The sequence below is a fragment of the Rhamphochromis longiceps genome, linkage group LG1 (genome assembly GCF_057381845.1).
Source record: "Rhamphochromis longiceps isolate RC_006_pf linkage group LG1, R_longiceps_female_GT1.1, whole genome shotgun sequence".
Taxonomy (NCBI): domain Eukaryota; kingdom Metazoa; phylum Chordata; class Actinopteri; order Cichliformes; family Cichlidae; genus Rhamphochromis; species Rhamphochromis longiceps.
The window spans coordinates 36,614,879-36,635,500 of record NC_140557.1 but is presented as its reverse complement, the minus strand read 5'-3'; the positions used below and the strand labels follow the sequence as shown (position 1 = coordinate 36,635,500).

Genomic DNA, 20,622 nt, shown 5'->3' with positions numbered 1-20,622 from the left:
GTTAGTAGCATGCTTGTTGTTTTTGTCTTTGCAGTAGGATGATGTCGGTGTAAATGTGCAGTCATATTCGTTGTGTTCCCACTAGTGCTTTCAGGTTAATCTCGTTGAAATGACCTTAACGCCACAACACGGCAAATCTCCGTTAACGAGCTACCGCCGATCGCTCCGTGCATGGGGCTAGACGGCCAACACGTTAACGAGCTAACTGCGCTAACACACTAGTTCACACCAATGTAATTGAGCATTGCATGGCACATCCAACATACTGTTTTACTTTAGTCCATGACTCGCTTACCTTCAGGGTCATACGTCACATGAAAACCAAAATAATTCCAAACGCCAGATCTGAATGAGGGTCAATTTGCCTGTTGCAAGGAGAGCTTAACTTCTGTCTCGCTAGCCTGTGCTCTTCCTTCTGACTATGCTGTCTGTGTGGAGCGCTCAGTGGATCTGCGCTCAACAGTGCAGCCTAGGCGGAGTAGTCGAACACAGATTCACTGAGCGCTCCACACAGACAGCATCGTCAGAAGGAAAATTGATAAAATAAATTACAAATGTTGTATTGTTCGATACATATGCGTACCGAACCGAAAGCACTGTATCGAACGGTTCAATATCGATACGAATATCGTTGCACCCCTAATATAAATATAAATATAAATATATATATATATATATATATATATCTATATATATCAATCACACACACACACACACACACACACACAGGAATTGCAAATGTGACATTTATGATATAAATGGGATATGTTTGGGATTTCTATTTAAATATGACCAAGATGATAATTTAGCTGGCTAAATTTTTTACAAGTTAATATTTTGTTCATCATCTAATAAATTAAGTCATCCATCTTTAATTTGGTAGCAAAGCTCACGATGTTTATGGAAATCCCCATCAAAATATCCACAGGCGAAGTTTCACAACACTGACCTACAATTAATTTTGTAAACATGTAGACAAATGGGGACGAGTGATTTTTATTTAGTGATAACCTGAAGGGGCGCTTTCTCACGTTTATTTAGGGCCCCAGTATGGTACACTGGAGAAGGCTTGGCATGCCTTCATGCAAGCGGCTGACCGACTCAGCGAGCTGCACATGGAGCTGCGGGAGCAGCTGGCGGGTGAGGACAGCGAGAAAGTACGCAGCTGGCAAAAAGAGGCCTTCCACAAGCAAATGATGGGAGGTTTCAGAGAGACGAAGGACGCGGATGATGGCTTCCGCAAAGCTCAGAAGCCCTGGGTCCGTAAGCTGAAGGAGGTGAGGGCGGCCTCAGTAGATTTTCTGACGTTGGTCTGTAGGGCAGTCTGCATCAGTGAGTGGCTGCAGTACACACTAATGGGATTTAATGGAGATGACGTGACTGTAGTGAATACTTGCAAATGGCCAGTGTCTACAAAGTTGTCGTTGAAAGGTTTCTTTTAATAAAAACAAAAGCCAGCAACTGTCTACACATCCTCTTAGCAAATGTCACACATGAAGTTGCTTTATGCTACAGTCACACTATGGAAAACTGGAGACTGTGGCGCAGACACAATTATTGTGACAGTGTGACTTGTAGTCTTGTTAAAATATTTGCATGAAAAACGGGGATCTCACAGCCACTTGCCATCTTCACAGTGACCATTGTGCATCAGGACCGAGATAAAATAGTGGAATCAGTCCACTATAAGTTTGGGACTACTGCAGACCCTCATAGACTGGAATTTAGCAATTCCTCAACAAAAAGTGACATAATTGGACTTAAATGCGAAATGGCAAAGTAAGTGCTTCTTTTGACTATAGTGTCGGTGAATAAACTTCCCTCCTTCTTTTTCCTTTTATAAGATTGTCGTATAAGATAACACAGTGGTTGAATGCAGCTATTACGTCATAGGTGATTGTATTTGAGGTAATATTATCACAGTTGTTGGATGGATGTGAGTGAGTCTGATATTACATCTGATGTGTCAATGAGGAGAGACGGGTACATTTTTGGAAAAAATTGAAGTTTAGTCTTTACTGAGTTTATAGCAAGTGTTTAACACGTGCGTGTGTCCAGGTGGAGTCAACTAAGAAGAGTTACCATCAGGCCAGGAAAGAGGAGTGGACGGCGGCTAACAGGGAGGCGCACGCCAAGGCTGACCCGACCAAGTCACAAGAGGAAGTTCGCAAGTACACAACCCGGGTGGAGCGCTGCAACCAGGACACCGAGAAAGTACGATGCACACACACGTGAACACGTACATATAAACAGAGTCCCATACATAGCTCCTCTTGTACCAGTCTGGGTGTGTCTGACTCCAGAAAAACATACCTGTGTATGTTTTTTAACTTTGAAACATGACCGGACTTGTCTCCTCGACTTTCCACTTGTAACAAACCCAACGGTTGAGGAGTAGCTCCAGGACCCGGAGAGGGAAATGATCAACCAAACAACAAAAAAACGAAGGAAATCCTGAGACGTGTTCATTTAGTACGCACAGCGTTGTCAGGCAGCCAAGGACCTCTTGAGCAATGTTGATCTCAACAAGGAAATGAAATCCAATATCATTACTCATTCACAGCTTGAAGAAAAATACATCCAAAAAAGCCTTCAGTCTTCAATCACTTGTCTCAACCAGTCTCAGCGCCCCGTGTTGGTATCTGCTGTGTTTAATCACTGCACACTTTATGTAATCATTAAGATATTTAAACATTTTATTCAGTGGGTTCTTACAAGAGTTCACAGAAGAAGAAGACAGTCTTATTATGGTGGGTTCTAGTCAACAGCATGTTATCAGTGTAAATAATACTTACTAATGATGGAGAGCTGTTCATACTGTGTGCATAATAAAAAGAAACTCCCAGAATTCAGTTGGTCACTCTTGCACTCTTGACATTAAGTATTATTCAAAGTCTCTTAGATAAATCCGGAAATATGGAAAAGTTGAGTTCTTTTGTCACTTTGAATATTTTTTTTATTACAGGAGAGGTAAACACCCTGTTCAGTTGTTCTTGTAGTTTGCTTTAGGATTTTAATTCATCTGAACTACACTGGAAGCTGATTTAAATCCATAAATAAAATAATGTTAGATAAAATAAATTCACTTAAATGATTGAACAAAAAATGCAATTCTGAATAAAGCTTGAAATGTCTCATTATTAAAATAGAATAAAACTACAACGAGCTTTATAGCTGCTTTCCAAAGGTTTTTATTCTGCTCTTTGGAACAGACAGTCTTGCACATATACTCGAAGCATGCAAGGCACATGCACCTGAGTAAGACCATGAAGTGTACGCAGTAGCTCAGTGTGTGTGTGTTTACGGCAGGTAAAGGAGCGCTACTCCAAGGCCTTGGAGGAGCTGAACCGCTGTAACCCCCGCTACATGGAGGACATGGAGCAGGTGTTCGACTTAACTCAGGAGGCTGAGCGCAAGAGGCTGTGTTTCTTTAAAGATGTCCTGCTCGACATCCATACACACCTTGACCTATCCTCCAAAGACAGGTAAGGAAAAATCCACATGCTTGTATTTATTTATCCAAAATTACGTGGATCACGAATCAAGCAATCCATGACTCACAGCGAAGGCATGCAGAGCTGCGAAGGCACGGATGTCGGTCTGAACATGTGCGTATGTACACAGGGGTTAATGGAAAACTCTTGCTGTTGTCCATTAACTGTTGACCTCATATTTTATTTAAACAAGCAACTTTACCAATAATGGTTACCATGGCAAAGTCCAGCCAACTCTGTCCAAATATTGAGCAAATTAACCCTTGAAGAAACTGCTCTTTTGAAGAGCAGTTTCTCACTGTGTGAACGTATTTTTTTTTAAACTCTGAGAGACTTCCTCTGGTATCCATGTATTTATTCCAGAGCACTGATATATATGTGTATATAAAACATTACTTAAGAAAGATTTGAGGAGTCGGAATGATCAAATAAAAAGCCTGAACACGTGTTTCTTTAGTCCCACAGTGAGCATGTTTCCTGCAGCTACAATAAATATGAAATTGTATAATATCATATAACTCACAGCCTTTACAGTATGCTTTCGTTTAAGCCTTTAGTGTTATGTCAGTTAGAGGCTGCAGACCACGTTGGATGATGAGTTAATTTATAAAGGACCAATGGGAATACTTTTTCACCCACCTCCTCCATGTGACACTAGTCAGTAAGGCTTTAAACATGGTGGGATAATATTCAACTACTGGTGCAAAATGTGTGTTCACTAGATGGTTCGTCCTGGCACATATTACAGAGAGTGGAAAGAAAATCCCCCAAAAAAACCATGTTCCATCTCTGTGATAAGTTTGAGATCCTTTAAAAAAAAAAAAAAAATTAAAAAACACTTTGAGAGTGTGTCGGGGGGGGGGGGAAGCTGCCCTCTTACCAGCTGTTCCTTTGGAAGATTGGATGCAGATGAAGAGATGTTGTTGTTGTTGTTTTTTTTTTTTTTCTTCATGTTATATCTGAGTGTATACAAACCAGCTCAGTGCTGATGAAGCTGATTAGAAAGTATGCAGCGTGTCTTATCTCAAATCCCACCTTTAAATGACGGCTCTAGGGTTCTCGATGCCCAGCCCTGTGAGTAAACAGGACCTATCAGGAACCTGCTACTGTAAATTCAAAATGCACTGTGTCGATTTTAATTCTCTCCATGTTCAACCAGCAAGTACAGTCTGTTGTTTTCTTTGACAACTGCTTCCTGCTTCAATAAGTAATCTTTTATGACTTTAGAAGATCCCCAACTTGGAAACCTGTCTTTTCCTGATGAATAGAATTCAACTTTATTGTCATTGCACATGCACAGGTACAGGGCAACGAAATGCAGTTTGCATCCATCCAGAAGTGCTTGGATGCAAACTGCATTTCGTTGCCCTGTACCTGTGCAGCATGAAGCAGGGTTAATGACAAGCGTCCCTAAGCATGCGTTACAGGTTGCAAAGTCAGATGAAAGATGGTCTGCAGATTGATGACAGAGTGTCAATCAATGTGATTATTCACTCCCTTTCTGTCCATTAGCTTCAAAGCCTTGTACCAGGACCTGGGCCAGACCATTCGTGCAGCCAACGAAACTGAAGACCTCAGATGGTGGAGGAACACCCACGGACCGGGCATGAGCATGAACTGGCCCCAGTTTGAGGTGTGAAAACACAAACTCTGTTCACCCTGTCGCGCATGAATTATTTTGTTTTGCTTTGTTTTTTTCTGTGCAGTCATCTACATCTGTGTGTGCGTTATCCGTGCTGTCGGAACGTAAATCTGTTGAAACGGTCACATTCAACAGGACTTGACCTCAGTTTGGTTAAATACTCATTATGTAAATATTGTAAATCATTAACTTTGAGTTTGAGGACTCCATTTAAAGTTGAGGAAATGATTCTTTTAGGGGTTGTTAAAGGACATTGTAGTGATTTGCATTGAATTCCCGAGGAGATGGAAACATGACTCTGTGTGTTTTAGGGGACGGACTGAATATTAAGCAGGGTTCCAGTGAAAGCCTCATTTTGTGACTGAAAGCTGAGTGGGGTTAGGAATGTCGAACACACACACACACACACACACACACACACACACACACACACAGATACACACACACACACACAGATTAGTTGCTAGTGGAATGGAACTTGCACCTCAGTGCTGCAGACAGGACCAATAAATACAAATATTTACATATGGAAAAACACAAACAACAGTGCAAATGATTGTTGTGCAGGAATTCAGATTAGAGTCTCAGGATTCTGTAGTCTGCTTAGCATATGTGACAAAATTGTTTTTTTTTTGTTTGTTTGTTTGTTTGTTTGTTTGTTTTTAATGAAACTACCGTTTCATGTAAATTCTTTTTCAAAAAACAAGAATAACCTAAAGGAAACTTTCTGAGTTTTTGTTTAATTTGCACAGCCAGGGTTACATGTCCAAAATTTTCTCCATGGTCCTGGGGTTTTGGCGTGAATTAAAGAAACTACGTACACTGTGTTTTCCCAGGCATGTTGTTTTTTCCCTTGGGATACTGTAATATTCTGCATTCGTCCATAATAGTTACATTGTAAGAAAGGTAGATTAGCGTATTCTACAATACCCTAATTATAGAATATGATTCTTATCATACAAAGGAGAACCATCATTTGGAGTATTTTAGTGGAAATGAAACAGTTACTCATTATTCCTTTCTTTTAAAAATAGAGTATACACCAATAAGACATAAAATTGTGTGGGTCCTTTTTTTTTTTTCTGCCAAAGTAGCCCTGAAGGCGAGCAGTGGTATCTGCACCAAGATGTTAATAACAGATCCTGTTGTCCTGTAAGTTTTGAGGTTAGCCTCCATGGATCGTATAGTTTTGTCCAGCACATCCCACAGATCACCAATGGGACTGAGATCTGGGGAATTTGGAGGCCAAGTAAACACCTTAAACTCATTGTTGTGCTTCTCAAACCATTCCTGAACCATTTTTGCTTTGTGGCAGAGTGCAGTATCCTGCTGAAAGAAGCCATCGGGGAATATTGTTTCCATAAAAGGCTGTAGATGCTCTGCAGCAATGCTTAGGTAGGTGGTACATGTGAAAGTAACATCCTTATGGATGGCAGGACCCAAGGTTTCCCAGCAGAACATTGTCCAAAGCATCACACTGCCTCTGCCAGCTTGCCAGCTTGCCTTCTTCACATACTGAATCCTGGTGCCAGGTGTTTCTCAGAACGAACATTAACTTTTGTGTCTTGGATTAGACCACATGGGCCGACCTTCCGGTCATACATCCATCCACCACTGTTTCTTTCTTGGACCACTTTTGATGGATACTAACTCCTGAAGACTGAGAACACACCATAAGAGCTGCAGTTTTGGAGATGCTGACCCAGTCATCTAGCCATCACAATTTAGTCCTTCTCAAACTCACTCAAATCCTTGTCCATTTTTCTTCTAACACTCAAAGTATCCCACCCACCAACAGGTGCCATGGTAAAGAGATAACCACTGTGATTCACTTCACCTGTCTTTGCTTGTAATGTTTTGTCTGATCGGTGTAAATTGTTTTTTCTTTCTTTGAAAACTGACAGCTGTTACCAGTTTTAGCAGTATTGTTAGAAGTGTAATTATTTTTAGGTACTGCAATATGCATTGCAAATTTAGGAGTGTAGGGCAACTGCACTTGAAGTCGGTAGTCTGTATGATGAAGTGCTCGCCAAGTTTGGTTTCAAGAAGTCCTTTTATCTCGCTGTTTAAAACACAAAAGAGAGAAACAGTGACTTCTTACATGTCTCCAGAATGTTACATATTGCGTACTTCCCCACCGTCTTTGCTGTCTGCTCCTGAGTCACACATTGTAAATGTTGTACTGTCCTATTTTCTCTCTGTGCGTGGTTCGGCAGAGCCTCTTCTTACATTATCTGGATTCTTGCCTCTCATCCTCCACCTTTATTTCTGGCAGCCGCACACTGCCCCGCTATGTTTGCTGTTCCAGACCTGGAGCTTTGAATTTCAAATTATAGAAAAGACTACATGTAACACGCGAACAACACAGTTACTTAAAGTCTGACAGATTTTTGGATGATCTCAAATCCATTTGTTTGATCAAACATACTTTAGCTTTTCTCTGAAGTATGTTTTTTGTTTTGGTTAATAAAAACTGAAGCATCGTTACTGCTTTAGTAGAGACGTTCGAGTGGTAGCACACAGCTGAAGATGGTTTAGTCTGAGAGCTGCCAGAGCTGGTAATTGTAAAGTACATCGGCTGTGCTGCTTGACATCTGCTGGACGTCTGTCTGTCCTGGTGGAGGGATCTCTCCACTTTCCTTATATAGATTTGTTTTTCTCAGTTCCTAGGTTTTGCACACATGCACATTTTCAGCGTTATCAATGAGTCTGATCTTTGGATTCTGCATTTTAAGATTATTAAGTTAACATTATTGCAGTGATGACAAAGTAAACACTTTTTTTTTGTTTTTTACCTTCCTCAGTTATTCTTTGCAAAAAGTAAGCAAGTGGAAGATCCTGGCAGGGATAAGTGTCTTTTCTGTCCTCTGAGGAATCTCCTGGCATTCCCACAGTGCCGCTGACATGCGAACAGAGAGCCTTTGTCCCAACACACACACACATGTCTGAACTTGCGAGGACTTTCAGTTAACTATATTCATTCATAACTCCAAGCACGATTCCCCCACTGCGTAAAGATCAGGCGAGGAGGAGCTGTACGATGGCCTCACTTGACGGGAAACTTATACACAGCACTTGTCAAGAAGTCTAATTATATCTGTGGTATCTCACTGAACACACACCTCCTGCTGATCAAGGTTCCTCTGAAGAGAGCTAATACTAACAAGTCTATCCCCAGCTGCCTACGCCTGCAAGCAGCACCCTGCTATTACATGATAGTGCGTTAGGTCTGGGTGTGATCTAAAGATTGACAGGGCTTCATGTTGAAACTTATGAATTGGTTTGTTTTTTTTTTTTGTTTTTTTTTAAGAGTGCGCTTTGTTCAGATTTGGTTTCACATTTAAAACTCTCAGGTGTTTTGTGTTGTGATTATATTTTCATATAGCTTTGTGTCTCTATGTGGTTTTCATTGTTCTTGCTCATTTATATTCGACTGTAAAACTACAATATATAATTGTCTGTATTTTAAAACTTGGGTGATAAGTGTTAAGAACATGACATCAACACTAATGAGGCACTTCTGGACTTCAAAGACAATCATTTTTTTAAATCTCTTAGGTCCATTAAAAATCGGAGAGTCTCTGATACGGCATCTTTAATATGAATATTTGTCAGTTTCAGCAGCTCTCTGATTCCCTTTGAGTTTAGCACTGTGGGTTTGACAAAAGAAGAGATCTGAAGATAACGCCTTATGTTCTTTAGCAGTTTTTGAATTGAAACGGTCAACAACGTGCAACAATGACAAGTAGTACCATGTAATGTCAAAAATTTGCTGCATCTTGGGTAACGTTATCAGTGACACAAAGCACCGGTGCTGTTGTCGTATCCTTCCACGGATCTTTAGCTGTTATTTGACGCGCTTCTTACAGAATCTGAAGAGAAACGCATTTTGGATGAAGTCTTAACAAGTGTTGTAACACACAGCACTGCTGATCTCGTCTACGTCTTTGGTTTGACTTTGCAAAACCAAACCATTTGCATATCCGTGCATCCATAACACTGCAGTGTAGCACATTTTCTTTCATTTAAATCATCATCCTTTCTTTAACTGAATGCAACAGCAGCATACTTTAAAGGCCTAGCTCTGGCTTTTGTTGACTCCCGTGGATGCATCAACAGAGTGTTCATTAAACTTGTGTCACTTATGTCGACATAAACTGATAAAGAGACAAAGACCTGAGTCAGTGTAAGCTTAAGTAAATGACTGTGTGTCTGTGTGCAGGAGTGGTCTCCAGAGGCAAGTCGCTCCATCAGCAAGAGGATGCACAGTGGAAACTCTGAGGAGAACGTGGTGACCCTCACCAACATCGTCTCCTCTGCTGGAGACAATGTCCCACCGAGTCCCATTACCCTGGACACCAGCAGGTAGGAGGACACTGTGGACATGATGTTGGAGTTTATGTTATCATAAACTCCAACATCTGTGCTCTGTTGAGAAGCTATCTGTGGAGATAATTGCGCTTGACTCACAAAGCAGTATACGTAATCTTTTAACCTCCTATAGTCTAAATGTCTACTCACAGACCATAAAGCTGAACCTGGTGGTGAGGTGAATCCATGAAATGGGAGTGAAATATTCCATGTGAAAAAAAGGCCAAGTACAGCATGCACTTAGCAGTTGCTGACTAACCAATAAATAAATTATTATTGGTATGACCTCTGACGGAATCAATACTCCCTTTTTTTTCTTTTTTTTTTAAACTTTGCAACAAATAAACCCCAGAGATGACAGGAAACAATTTGGCTTTATGAAAACTATCCATGATACAGGAGACTTGGTTAAAAATCAAATGTGCAGGTTCTGATGGCCAAATACGATAATAGCAGCGGTAATATTTCTAAAATGTGATTTTTGGGATGTGCTTTATATGTTGTGCTTTCAATTTTTTCCCCCAATATCTCCAAATCTCAACCACAGTTGCTTCAAGGTGCTTTATATTGTAAGTTAAAGACCCTTCAATAACATAGAAAAAAACCCAACAATCAGCTGACCCTGATGAGCAAGCACTTGGCAACAGTAGGAAGGAAAAACTCCCTTTGTAACAGTATGAAACCTCTGACAAAACCAGGGACTAGTTAAGTAGTTCTTGCTTTTCATTTTTCTACTGAATAGCTGCAGATACTAGGGCTGGGCTGTATCATACCGTTCACGGTAATACCGGTGTAATTTTGGGCAACGATAGGAAAATGAAATATCGCGATAGAATATGGGTAAAACGCGCATGCGCAGTGCCTTTTGTTTACATACGCACATGGCGGCGACGCAGAATGAGAAGAGCGAAAGCAGATCGTTGAATGAAACGGATGAACCAGAACTGGTTTGTAAAAATGCTGCAACTTCAGTGGTGTGGAACTGGTTTGGCTTGCGTCCGTCAGATACACAACAAAGCACTATTTTTGGTAGAGCATGCTAGCGGGACGTCGTTATTACCGTGTTGTTTGGAAAATACGGCACACTTAAAATCAATCCTTTGATTTTTCTGAAAGTCGACAGTGCGCCTTATAATCCCGTGTGCCTTATGTATGAATTCTGGTTGTGTTTACTAACCTCGAAATGATTTTATGTCGTACACGGCGCTTGAAAAATCTTTCAAATGTTTTAGTACGAAGCCGCACCGCTTGATGGATTGTCGGAGCATTACGGCTATTGTAGGCAGGAGCCTCGCAGAGTGATACGTACTGTGCTTCAACATAATATTACTGTATTGTGTGTGTATAACCTCTTTTTAAGTTTTGTGGATATTATACATAGTTATGCTGAGGATATGTCAGCCAGTTTCCACTGGAAATGCCTTTTGGTTAAACTGTCAGCAAGGAATTTGCATTTGCACTGTTAAATTTTTATATAACTTTAATGCACATAAACAGCTGCTTGTTTAAGTGAAAATACATTGATGGGGTTTTTTGCACTAATAAAGTTGTGGAGTTGTAAAGTATTTTGTCTAGTGTCAATTATATCGTCAGTTATATCGTTATCGCAAATTTGATAAATATTTTTGGTCATATCGCCCTGCTCTAGCAGATACATTTCCACATCTGCCCTGTCTGCAGGAGTCCCCACATGAGAGGGATTGTAATCACTTCTGTGATCTGACCACATATGCAGCGAAGTGCAAATTAAGTGTCTTAAATTTCATTTGCCGTTTACCTCGCTACACGTGCTTGCAACTGGAACAAAATAACAATACAGTAATTTTTTAGAGATTTTTCCACCTGAACATAAAGAGCTTGTGTTTGCTGTGCACATGCACATGAATACACAGCATCAATACATAACAAACACACTTCTTGATTTTTTTTATTTTTTTTTTAAGAAAATTTTAAAGAGAGAGCTGTGCTTGTTGGTTTTGTGAAGTTTTAAAATGGAATGTTGTGGGCTGTTGATTGCAGACTAAACACAAGACTACAATTACGTCTCTCACAGGTGTGTGTGTGTGTGTGTGTGTGTGTGTGTGTGTGTGTGTGTGTGTGTGTGTGTGTGTGTGTGTGTGTGTGTGTGTGTGTGTGTGTGTCAGAGACGGAGGTAGAAGACAGCATGTGGTTTACTTTCCTTGTTACCTTGTAGTCACCCTGAGGAGTTAACATCCTGTACATAGATGACACTCTTAATTAGTAGCTAGAACTGTGTGTGTGTGTGCGCATACACGTGTATTGCTCATGTTGCGAGGACATAAATGTGGTTTTTGTTTTTGTTTTGTTTTTGTTGTTTTTTTTTAAATACAGTCACATACTGGGGACACGCAACCCCGACCTCACCCACCGTTTGGGGACAGGTCAACATGTAAAGCAATACAGTTAGGAGTGAATGCTTGGCCTTGGAAATTCATTTAATTTGGTGTGATGTCTCAAAGGTGGAAACATGACGGTGTGAATGTCACAGGACAGCCATGTTTCCTTAAAAGAATTGCAAACCTGCTCATCTTTATGTACTCCATAATGGGTTTGTTTGTTTGTTTGTTTGTTTGTTTGTTTGTTTGTTTGTTTTTTGAAAAAGAAAAAGTGAGAAAGAGAGAAAAGAAAAATCTATATCAGTACTACAAATCTAGTTGGACTACAGTACCACATATATGTATTTTTTGGTGTCTTAAGACAAGCATAAAGAGATTTTTTTTTTTTTTTTTAATTAACAGGGAAGGCTCCTAACCACTTTGCTTTGAGCTCTGTTCTTTCCAGTGTAGCTGTTATTGCTGCTGTCATTTGAAGGGATGTAGTACAGAGCAACAAAGAGGGAAGTAAGAGTCACAATTTTTTATTTATTTTTAGCCATCCTTCCCACTTTCTAATAATAACACTGGTGTAATGTCCATTTGGTAAGCTGAGACATCACTGGACTAGATAGTTGGGTATTCTACAAGTCTACATGTGTGTGCAGGCGTGTGTGTTTCTATAACATACATACATTTTACATCTGTATGTGGTGCTTTTCAAGCTCAGACTTCTGTGAGCCTGACATTTCCACGCGCTACTCTTCCCTTTATATCTGTGATGATAAAAGCGGTGTTTCCCAGGAGATGCCGTGCAGCTGAAACACCTCAATTCAGTCATGTGATGTAAGCCAGGAAAATGGGGAAACTCAAAATGGGAAAATTTGCCTATTACCAACTTATGTCTGTGGAAATGTTCGTGTTATTTTTGGCAAATGGAAAAGTTCAAGCTTGACTTTTAATGCCTCTATCCCTCTTCTCTCACAGGGTGAAAGATTATTCATCAGACTGGTCAGATGATGAAAGTCCAAAGAAGGTGGCGGTAAATGGCGTCGGGGAGGAGGAAGAAGAGCAGGTAGAGGGAGTGCGAGTCAAAGCACTCTATGATTACACGGGCCAGGAAGCCGATGAGCTCAGCTTTAAAGCAGGTATTAACCCCTACTAATGCTTTTTAGTTGGAAGGCATCACAGAGAAGAGTGCTGGTATTTACAGTTTTTATTTAATTAAAAGTTTAGTTTTTCTGCCTTGATGCCTCATCTTAAGAACTACATACATACTCGTGTCAAACATGTTGTTCCAGACAAGATGTTTGACACTGATCCTCAAATGCAGTAAGAGTGTAATACAGAGTGGTGCATAAACACACACACATTACATCTTACTTTTTTGGAACTGATAAAACTAATGCATGAACGACTCCATCTAAGTTTCCACAGAAAGAAGTATACATGCATACTTCTCTGAGCATAAGAGGGTAGATTTGTGCTACTCTCTTCCATGTTTCTGTGGCTTCAGTTGGATCGTCATTACAAAAGTTGTATGTACAAAGCTTGCTGAAAGCACTCACATATCTCTGGATACTGGAAATGAAAACATTCAGGCTTTTGTTTGTTTGGGTTTTTTTTTTTTTAATTAGACTTAATGAACCCCACAGGAATGCTTTTATTTTGTAGAACAATTACCTTTTCCAGCTTTCACGTGAAAATAAAACGCTCAGCTTTTTGCCTACATGCATCTAAATATTAACAGTGCATTACTGTAGCTTTTCAGTGACTAATCTGGTTGTAATTGTAAGGTCTGGTAAGCTGAGTAAAGCCAAATGCCCAAAAAAGAAACGACTAATGTAAATGAAGAGGAAATAAAATAATGAATATCAAAATATTGAGTTGATAGTTAATGGATGTGTGCTTCTGTTTGTTTGATTTGTTTTAAGTTAATTGATTTGAAAGGAATACTTCAGGGTCAGTGACGCAGGAAGTGGTCGAAAAATATCACCAGACCAGTTGGCAAGTAAAAGGTGCTTGTTGTTGCTAGATGAAACTAGCTGTAAAAAGGCATACAGTGCTACAGCAAAAATCTCCTTGTCATTTCTTTGGCTGGTAGCAGGTTGCTGCTGTCATTAGTCATTTGTATGGGAGACGCCAACCACTCTTCCCAGCAGCTATGAAACTGAAGAGTTTGCTGCTAACTGGGAATGGAGAACATTCACCTTCAAAGTAAAAAGTTCTGCCTTTTCAAACATGTAGTCCAACCTTTACTTTGAAGGGAAATGTTTTCTGCCAACCTGCCTACTCGTTGGCAAATACATTTTTCCTTAGTGACCAGAAGTTGTCGGAGGGGTTGCAACTGCTCTCTAGGTCAATTTGACTGAGGCTACCTGTGTGTACCGTGTATCCTCAGGGGTTGAACATTAATTATTTTTATATTTAAAGCAACTCCACAGAAAATGTTTGGGAGAAAGCCTCACAGCGGGGGTGTAACAAATCTTGCTGCGTCCCTCCTCCTCTTTACACTCCTCGCAGTCAAGAGGGAAGAAGCTGCTGTATACCAGACAAATGGTACTCCGTTTAGTATAGAGGATAAATAATGGACATAATCAAAAGAAAGAAGGGGACGGACAAAAAGACCCCCAAAATTAATATGTCGGTATATAATATATCTCCAAAATCTGAACATGAATTCACTGGAAAATTCCTAAACTTAAAAGAAAATCGTGTACTGCAAGTTGACATTGAATAAGAAACATAAGAAATTTACAAATCTGTAAAGCACATCTGCAAATATTTGGAGGACAAACACAAAAAGTTTCTTTTCTTTCTTTTTTCTTCTTCTTCTTCTTTTTTTTTTATTTTGGTCTTTTCCAGTGGCAACCCCCCCCCCCCCCACATTCTGCTGCAGGTGCAGAAATGAGAAAAATTTAGATGAAGCTTAACGTGTTGTTAAACATAACAGAGGTTTAAAGCTGCTGTGGTGTATAGTAACTCTCACCAAGCTAACGGGACTTGATGGGACCACTGAGCTTAACCCAGCTCAGCTCAGCTGTGTAGGGAGGTTTTTATTTCCATGAAAGATTCGTCCCCGACTTTTGGGGGAGTCAGAGCCAGCCTGTTTGTATCGCACAAGCGAACTTCCAAGAGCTTTTTACTGAACACATTACAACATACAATAAAGTGAAAAAATACACAAAACCTTTAAATTCCATTAGAAGGCACAATTACAGAAAATTGATGTGCTGGGGAAAGATCCTGCGTTACTGCACTTCTGTAAATCCTGTACTGTAGATCAGAATCACAGCTGTGGAGAGCCATAAGGGTCTTCACAGCTGTGGAAACGGGAGATTTTACCTTCCTGTCTTTAACTTGTTTTAAACAGGAGGCCAAAGTCATGCGTTTTGCTTGTATTTTGCAGGCGTATCCAGTCAGTATCCAATTATTCATTTAAATGAACGTGACTAAAGCCAAACTGACTCTCATCCTTCCAGGGGAGGAGCTACTGAAGCTGGGAGAAGAGGACGAGCAGGGTTGGTGTAAAGGACAGCTGAGCAATGGCCAGATTGGCCTCTACCCTGCCAACTACGTGCACGTCATTGCGTCCTGATGGCCCCCCCTCTATGGCCACCCAATAGCAACGCTGCAATCAAGATACCAGGACTAATTAAAAGGTGTTAGTGCTGAACAGTAGACCCGCCTTTTTTGAAAACAGCCTGGGTTGTTTTGTTTTGTTTTTTGTTGCTGACTGTAAAAAAAAAAAGAAAAGAAAATGTAAGCATGTTTTTGTAAATTCAACCAGTGCAAAAGTTTCCTTATTCGTGATGGATTGTTCAATCAACAAGACGTCAGCGGCACAGTCGATTGGTAGAAGCTTTAGCTTCAGGCAGAGAAGCATCGAGAGGCTTGCCAAACAAACTGTAAACATGCATGTTTGTTCTGTCATATCTTTGTTTTCTAAAGGGATGTTTTATTGGACAACACACGTTTAGTCCAAAAAGAATAAGACTGGGTGGAGATGAGGTGAGCAGCAGCCATTACAGCTGGCTCACTCACAAGATTTCAGTGTAGGTTTTGAGTTTTCTTGGATCCAGCATCCAGGGGCCATCACCAGGAACTCCACAGCTTTCTCTGCTCAGCTGTGGTGACTGCTGCTGTTTCAAATGACAAAACCCAGTTAAACACTGACTGTGCCTTAGTCGATAAGGTCTGAAATATACAGCGCCACCCTACTGTCTGACTGAATTGCACCCTGGATATGTGCAGCACCGCGCTACTCTGATCGAGGAATTGCAGCCTGCAAATGCGCGACGCTGCCCGGCTTTCTGAGTGAGAGATTACAGCTGTCTGCTGTATAATGGGCTCATGGCCTCCTTCTAAACATGGAAAAAACCTTTAAAACTTCGGATACATTACAGTAAATTTAATTATGCAGGCAGCACTTGATTGGCTTTCATTTAGCTTGATATTTGTGGGCTTTGGTTACTTTTTAGACACTTTTTTTTATGTGACAGCTGTTTTTTTTTTTTTTGTTTGTTTTTTTTTTCATATTAAGTCACGCGAGTTTGCCGATAAACAGTTGCCGCCCCCCCCCCCCCCCCCCCCCGATTAATCATTAGACAGATCAAAGCAGTAACGTCGACTGTTACCTCTGGGTCTTTTTAATCTATACATGTTTTTTTGTTGCTAGTCTGATTTGCTATGCTGGGATCACAATGCAAAATCATCTCAGACACATAAAAACAAAAAAGTAATAAGTTAATTTTTTTTTTTTCTTTTATTATGTCAGGTTTGGGGTTTTTTCATGTTTAAATTTGTGTCTTACATACAAGGAAGTCTCTTCTTTCCCTGTTAATCTTATCCCTGCTACAGCTAACCCACATAGATGCTAAAATAGAAGATATTAGATCTACTACATTGGTCTGTGGATTCTTTCTTTTTCTTTCCATAATTGTAACATATACATATACAGTACTTACAGGGAGAAGCAACAATAAAAAGCTTTCTACAGCTGAATGTTTCACAGAACATCTTTTGTGCTCATCAAAAGGGTAAATGCTCATATTATAGCTTAAAGCTCCCAAATATCAGAACTCCAGTATCTCAGAGTATTGCATTTCCATTTTGAGTATCTTATCACCGGCACAAGGAGGGTAAGCCACAGAAGGTCATTGCTGAGAAGGCTGGCTGTTTGGAGTGCTGTGTCAAATCATGTTAATGGGAAACTGAGTGGAAGGGAACAATGTAGGAAAAGAAAACTGGGATGAAACGCCAGTTTTGAGGAGATTTCCCATTTTCACAAGTTGGTTCTTCAGCAGCACATACTGCTGAACCTCTTGTTGCTTTGGCTGGAAACATGCAAATACAATTCAGCACAGGGAAGCATCAGCTTGTGTCTTCATACATCTTATACAATGAAACTAGAACACAAACTGCTGTCCCTGTTGTCATGACAACACTAACCTTTGCATGTAAAATCCTGCAAACCGGTCTGAGTGTATTACTTTCAGATCAAAAGAGTATTTTTTTTTTAAACTTCTGCTTTACCCTTTACGGCCACTGGAGCATTATGTGGTTCCCTCCATGGATGATGTTTTCATTGTTTAATGCAGTCACCTGGAGCCCCAGACAAACCTTCCAGAGCAGAGTTATCAGGAATAATCACCAGTAATTAGGTAAAAAAAAATCTAATTCTACGCTTTATGAAATACACTTTATTCACCAGTCTCTAAACATCAAAGCAACCTTAAAATTACAGGCATTCAAAATCTACAGGAAAAAGAATTCTACAAAGGCACAGACAGTAGTCAGCAACAGCCTTGTTAAAGGTTATATTAATAAAGGCTAAAGCTAATCTTTGCTACAATATAATCTTCCAGAAACAAATGCATGAGCAGAAACAGTCCTTGCCACACAAGCTGGAGTGTCGCCCTTACGACAGGCCTCGCTTCTTGGCAGTCGGACTGCGATGCCCTGCTCTCATTCAGTGAAGCTGCAGCAGGACAGTGCCAGATAAGTGCACATAAACACATCCAAGATCCAAAACCTGGACATAAATGTGGAAAATTAAAAAAAAAAAAAATCCTGTGTAACCCATTTTCATTTCTAACCTGTCAAAAATGCCACGATAAAAGAAGTGTTCAAATTAAATTCAAAGTATATTTAGGAGTACTGTAATGATGTCTTTTTTCTGTGGCTCACGTGAAGATGAAACATAAGTAGGATGCTGTAGAGTAGGGGTGGGGGAACTCCAGCTTCAAGGCCCGGTGTCCTGCAGGTTTTAGATGTGTCCTTGATCCAACACAGCTAATTTAAATGACTAAATTATCTCTTCAACATGTCTTGCAGTTCTCCAGAGACCTGGTAATGAACTAATCATTTGATTCAGGTGTGTTGACCCACAGTGATATCTAAAACCCGTAGGACACCGGCCCTCGAGGCCTGGAGTTCCTAACCCCTGCTGTACAGCATCCTGCAATGACTCATGACTGTTGTTGAGCTGGCTGTCACTCGGTGCTCACTTACTTAGCTACACCTGTTCAGCTGTTTAACACAAATATGTAATCAGTCAACCACATGTGACATGGCTGTGGGAGTGGGTTAACACTGAGGTGGGGTGGTTAGCGCCATCGCTTTACGGCAAATAGGTCCTGGGCTCCCTTTAAGTACTACATTTATGTGTAGGTTAGTGATTTTACTTTGGTTGTCTGTGCGAATGATTGACTTCCTTCCTGAAACAGATTGGCAAACTTGACAGGCTGTATCCCCATTACAGTTGGGATAGGTTTTTAGCCGAGCTGGAAGCAGAAGAGAGTGGGCACTTGGACCAACATCTCTAAAGATGTTTCCAGAGCCTTGTTCAATCAATGCCACAATTAAGGCTGAAGGCAAAAGGGGTTCCAACTTGGTACTCAAATGTACTATCCTCACGAATACAGCAGGGACCTATTTTTATTTGCTTTCACTTCTTGCCAGTCGGACTGCAAAGCACTTGATGCAGTGCTAGTGAAGTGGCTTGTGACTGGTAAACTGGCACATCTTCAAAGGTCTCTGTGAAATGGCTTGTTGCCCCCTCCCTCTCTCTCTCTGCTCTTTAGAAGCAGAAGGATCAGCTCCAACAGTTGACACTGGATGTCAACTGTTGGAGGATGAGCAAGGATGAGCCTCTCTCTGCTGCGTCACAGCAGTCAGCTTCTGCAGAGGCACGAGGACGCTTCTGTGTCAGTAAACATTCGTCTGAGTAATGCCTAGTACTGAAAAGTTACAAATAAACAGATTTTTACTTTAAACTACATGTAATAAATTTTTATTCTTGGGCAGCAGTGACCGACATTTCATGTACGGCTCTTGCTGTAGGCATAATGAGTGATAAAGCAGTGGGTTAGGCCACAGAGGACATGTTTATCTTTGGTCTTCATTCACTCACATTCAATTCAAATCTATTTATACCACCAAATCACAACAGTCACTTCAAGGTGCTTTATATTGTAAGGTTAACAACCCTACAATAAAAAACAAACAACCCAACAATCATACCACCCATTATGAGAAAGCACTTTGGCGAAAGTGGGAAGGAAAAACTCCCTTTTATCAGGAAGAAACCTCCGACATAACCAGGTTCAAGGAGGGGCTGTCATCTGTCACAAACAACTGAGGGTAGGGGAAGAGAGACAGGACAAAAGACCCACTGTGGAAATGCAGTGTGGTGTAGATAAAGACATAAAGCATGTTTCTGAGCCTTTTGGAACGTGCAGGCTTCTTCAGCTGTGACTGTGTGTTAAACACAAAACATATAAGAGCTGTAACTTATTTGGTCTTAAAAAGGGACTCTGTCTGAGGCAAGGATATGAAAATCTGCACACATTTTTATTAAATCAACAAATTTTATCTGTACAGCAAAATCAAATCTCATAATGATAGATGTTACATTTTCATACTACATGGCATATTCCAAGAAGAACAAAACTGCACAGCGATGAAATTTGTCCACATGGAGACTTCCGTACAAAACTGGTTTTGATAGCGGTTTTTAGTTTTCTGTCAAATCTGTTATTCAACATCTGACTTCAGACAGACACAGAAACAAAAAGGTTGTTGAGAAACACTCAAAGCAGTGATCTCCTGCCAAAAGATATTTTTCCCATTTCTCAGAGTGTGTTCACTTTTTGTTAATGAGCAGAAATCAGAAATATTCATCTTTGTGACTGCTTTTATATCACTGATGGGAAATAATTCACCACAAAAAGCTGCAAAGGATTTGTTTAAAAACAAATTTGGTTAATGTCGAAAAATATTTTCAGAAATTAATAAATGAGGCTATGTAGATGTGACTTACATCAGATAAAGTGAAAAAGTTAACATTTGTTACTGTTTTTAAGAAGAAAAGGCTAAATGTTTGGATCTTTTCATGTTATTTAACTGCAAAGCAATGATTTGCATGGCTCAAAAAAAAAAAAAAAGACTCAATGATTCATAGTCACGGGATTTTGATGTAATGTCAACATTATTTAGCTTTGATTGAGCTCTTTAATGCAAAATCTACATTAGGAGAACTACATAAAACTCTCACGCTGCTCATCAGTTGTCGTTTGGGTGGAAAAGTTACCGGACGTCTCCTTTACCTGGTAGGAATGACCCAGTTCTGAGGTTCTATGATGCAAAGGACACACCCACTGCAGCCATGACCAATACACTTTTAAATCACTACTACTTTTAAATGTATCAGTTTTAGACAGTGCTGGTTCATGTTTTAAGTTTAAGACATGACCCAGCACCGGAAACCACTGTGGTTTTG

The 20,622-nt window shown here is 40.2% G+C and overlaps 1 protein-coding gene across 3 annotated transcripts in view; it reads left to right on the top strand.

Annotated features, from left to right (window-relative positions):
- pacsin3 (protein kinase C and casein kinase substrate in neurons 3) overlaps positions 1 to 16,850 on the top strand; it is a 36,286-nt gene extending 19,436 nt beyond the window's left edge. For all 3 annotated transcript variants that reach the window (XM_085408080.1, XM_085408087.1, XM_085408091.1), the window contains 7 exons: positions 1,042 to 1,277; positions 2,059 to 2,214; positions 3,310 to 3,485; positions 5,007 to 5,127; positions 9,359 to 9,501; positions 12,828 to 12,988; positions 15,323 to 16,850. In XM_085408080.1, coding sequence (XP_085264206.1) covers positions 1,042 to 1,277; positions 2,059 to 2,214; positions 3,310 to 3,485; positions 5,007 to 5,127; positions 9,359 to 9,501; positions 12,828 to 12,988; positions 15,323 to 15,438 — 1,109 coding nt within the window. In that variant the 3' untranslated portion in view covers positions 15,439 to 16,850. The remainder of the gene's footprint in view (positions 1 to 1,041; positions 1,278 to 2,058; positions 2,215 to 3,309; positions 3,486 to 5,006; positions 5,128 to 9,358; positions 9,502 to 12,827; positions 12,989 to 15,322) is intronic.
- Positions 16,851 to 20,622: the final 3,772 nt, after the last annotated feature.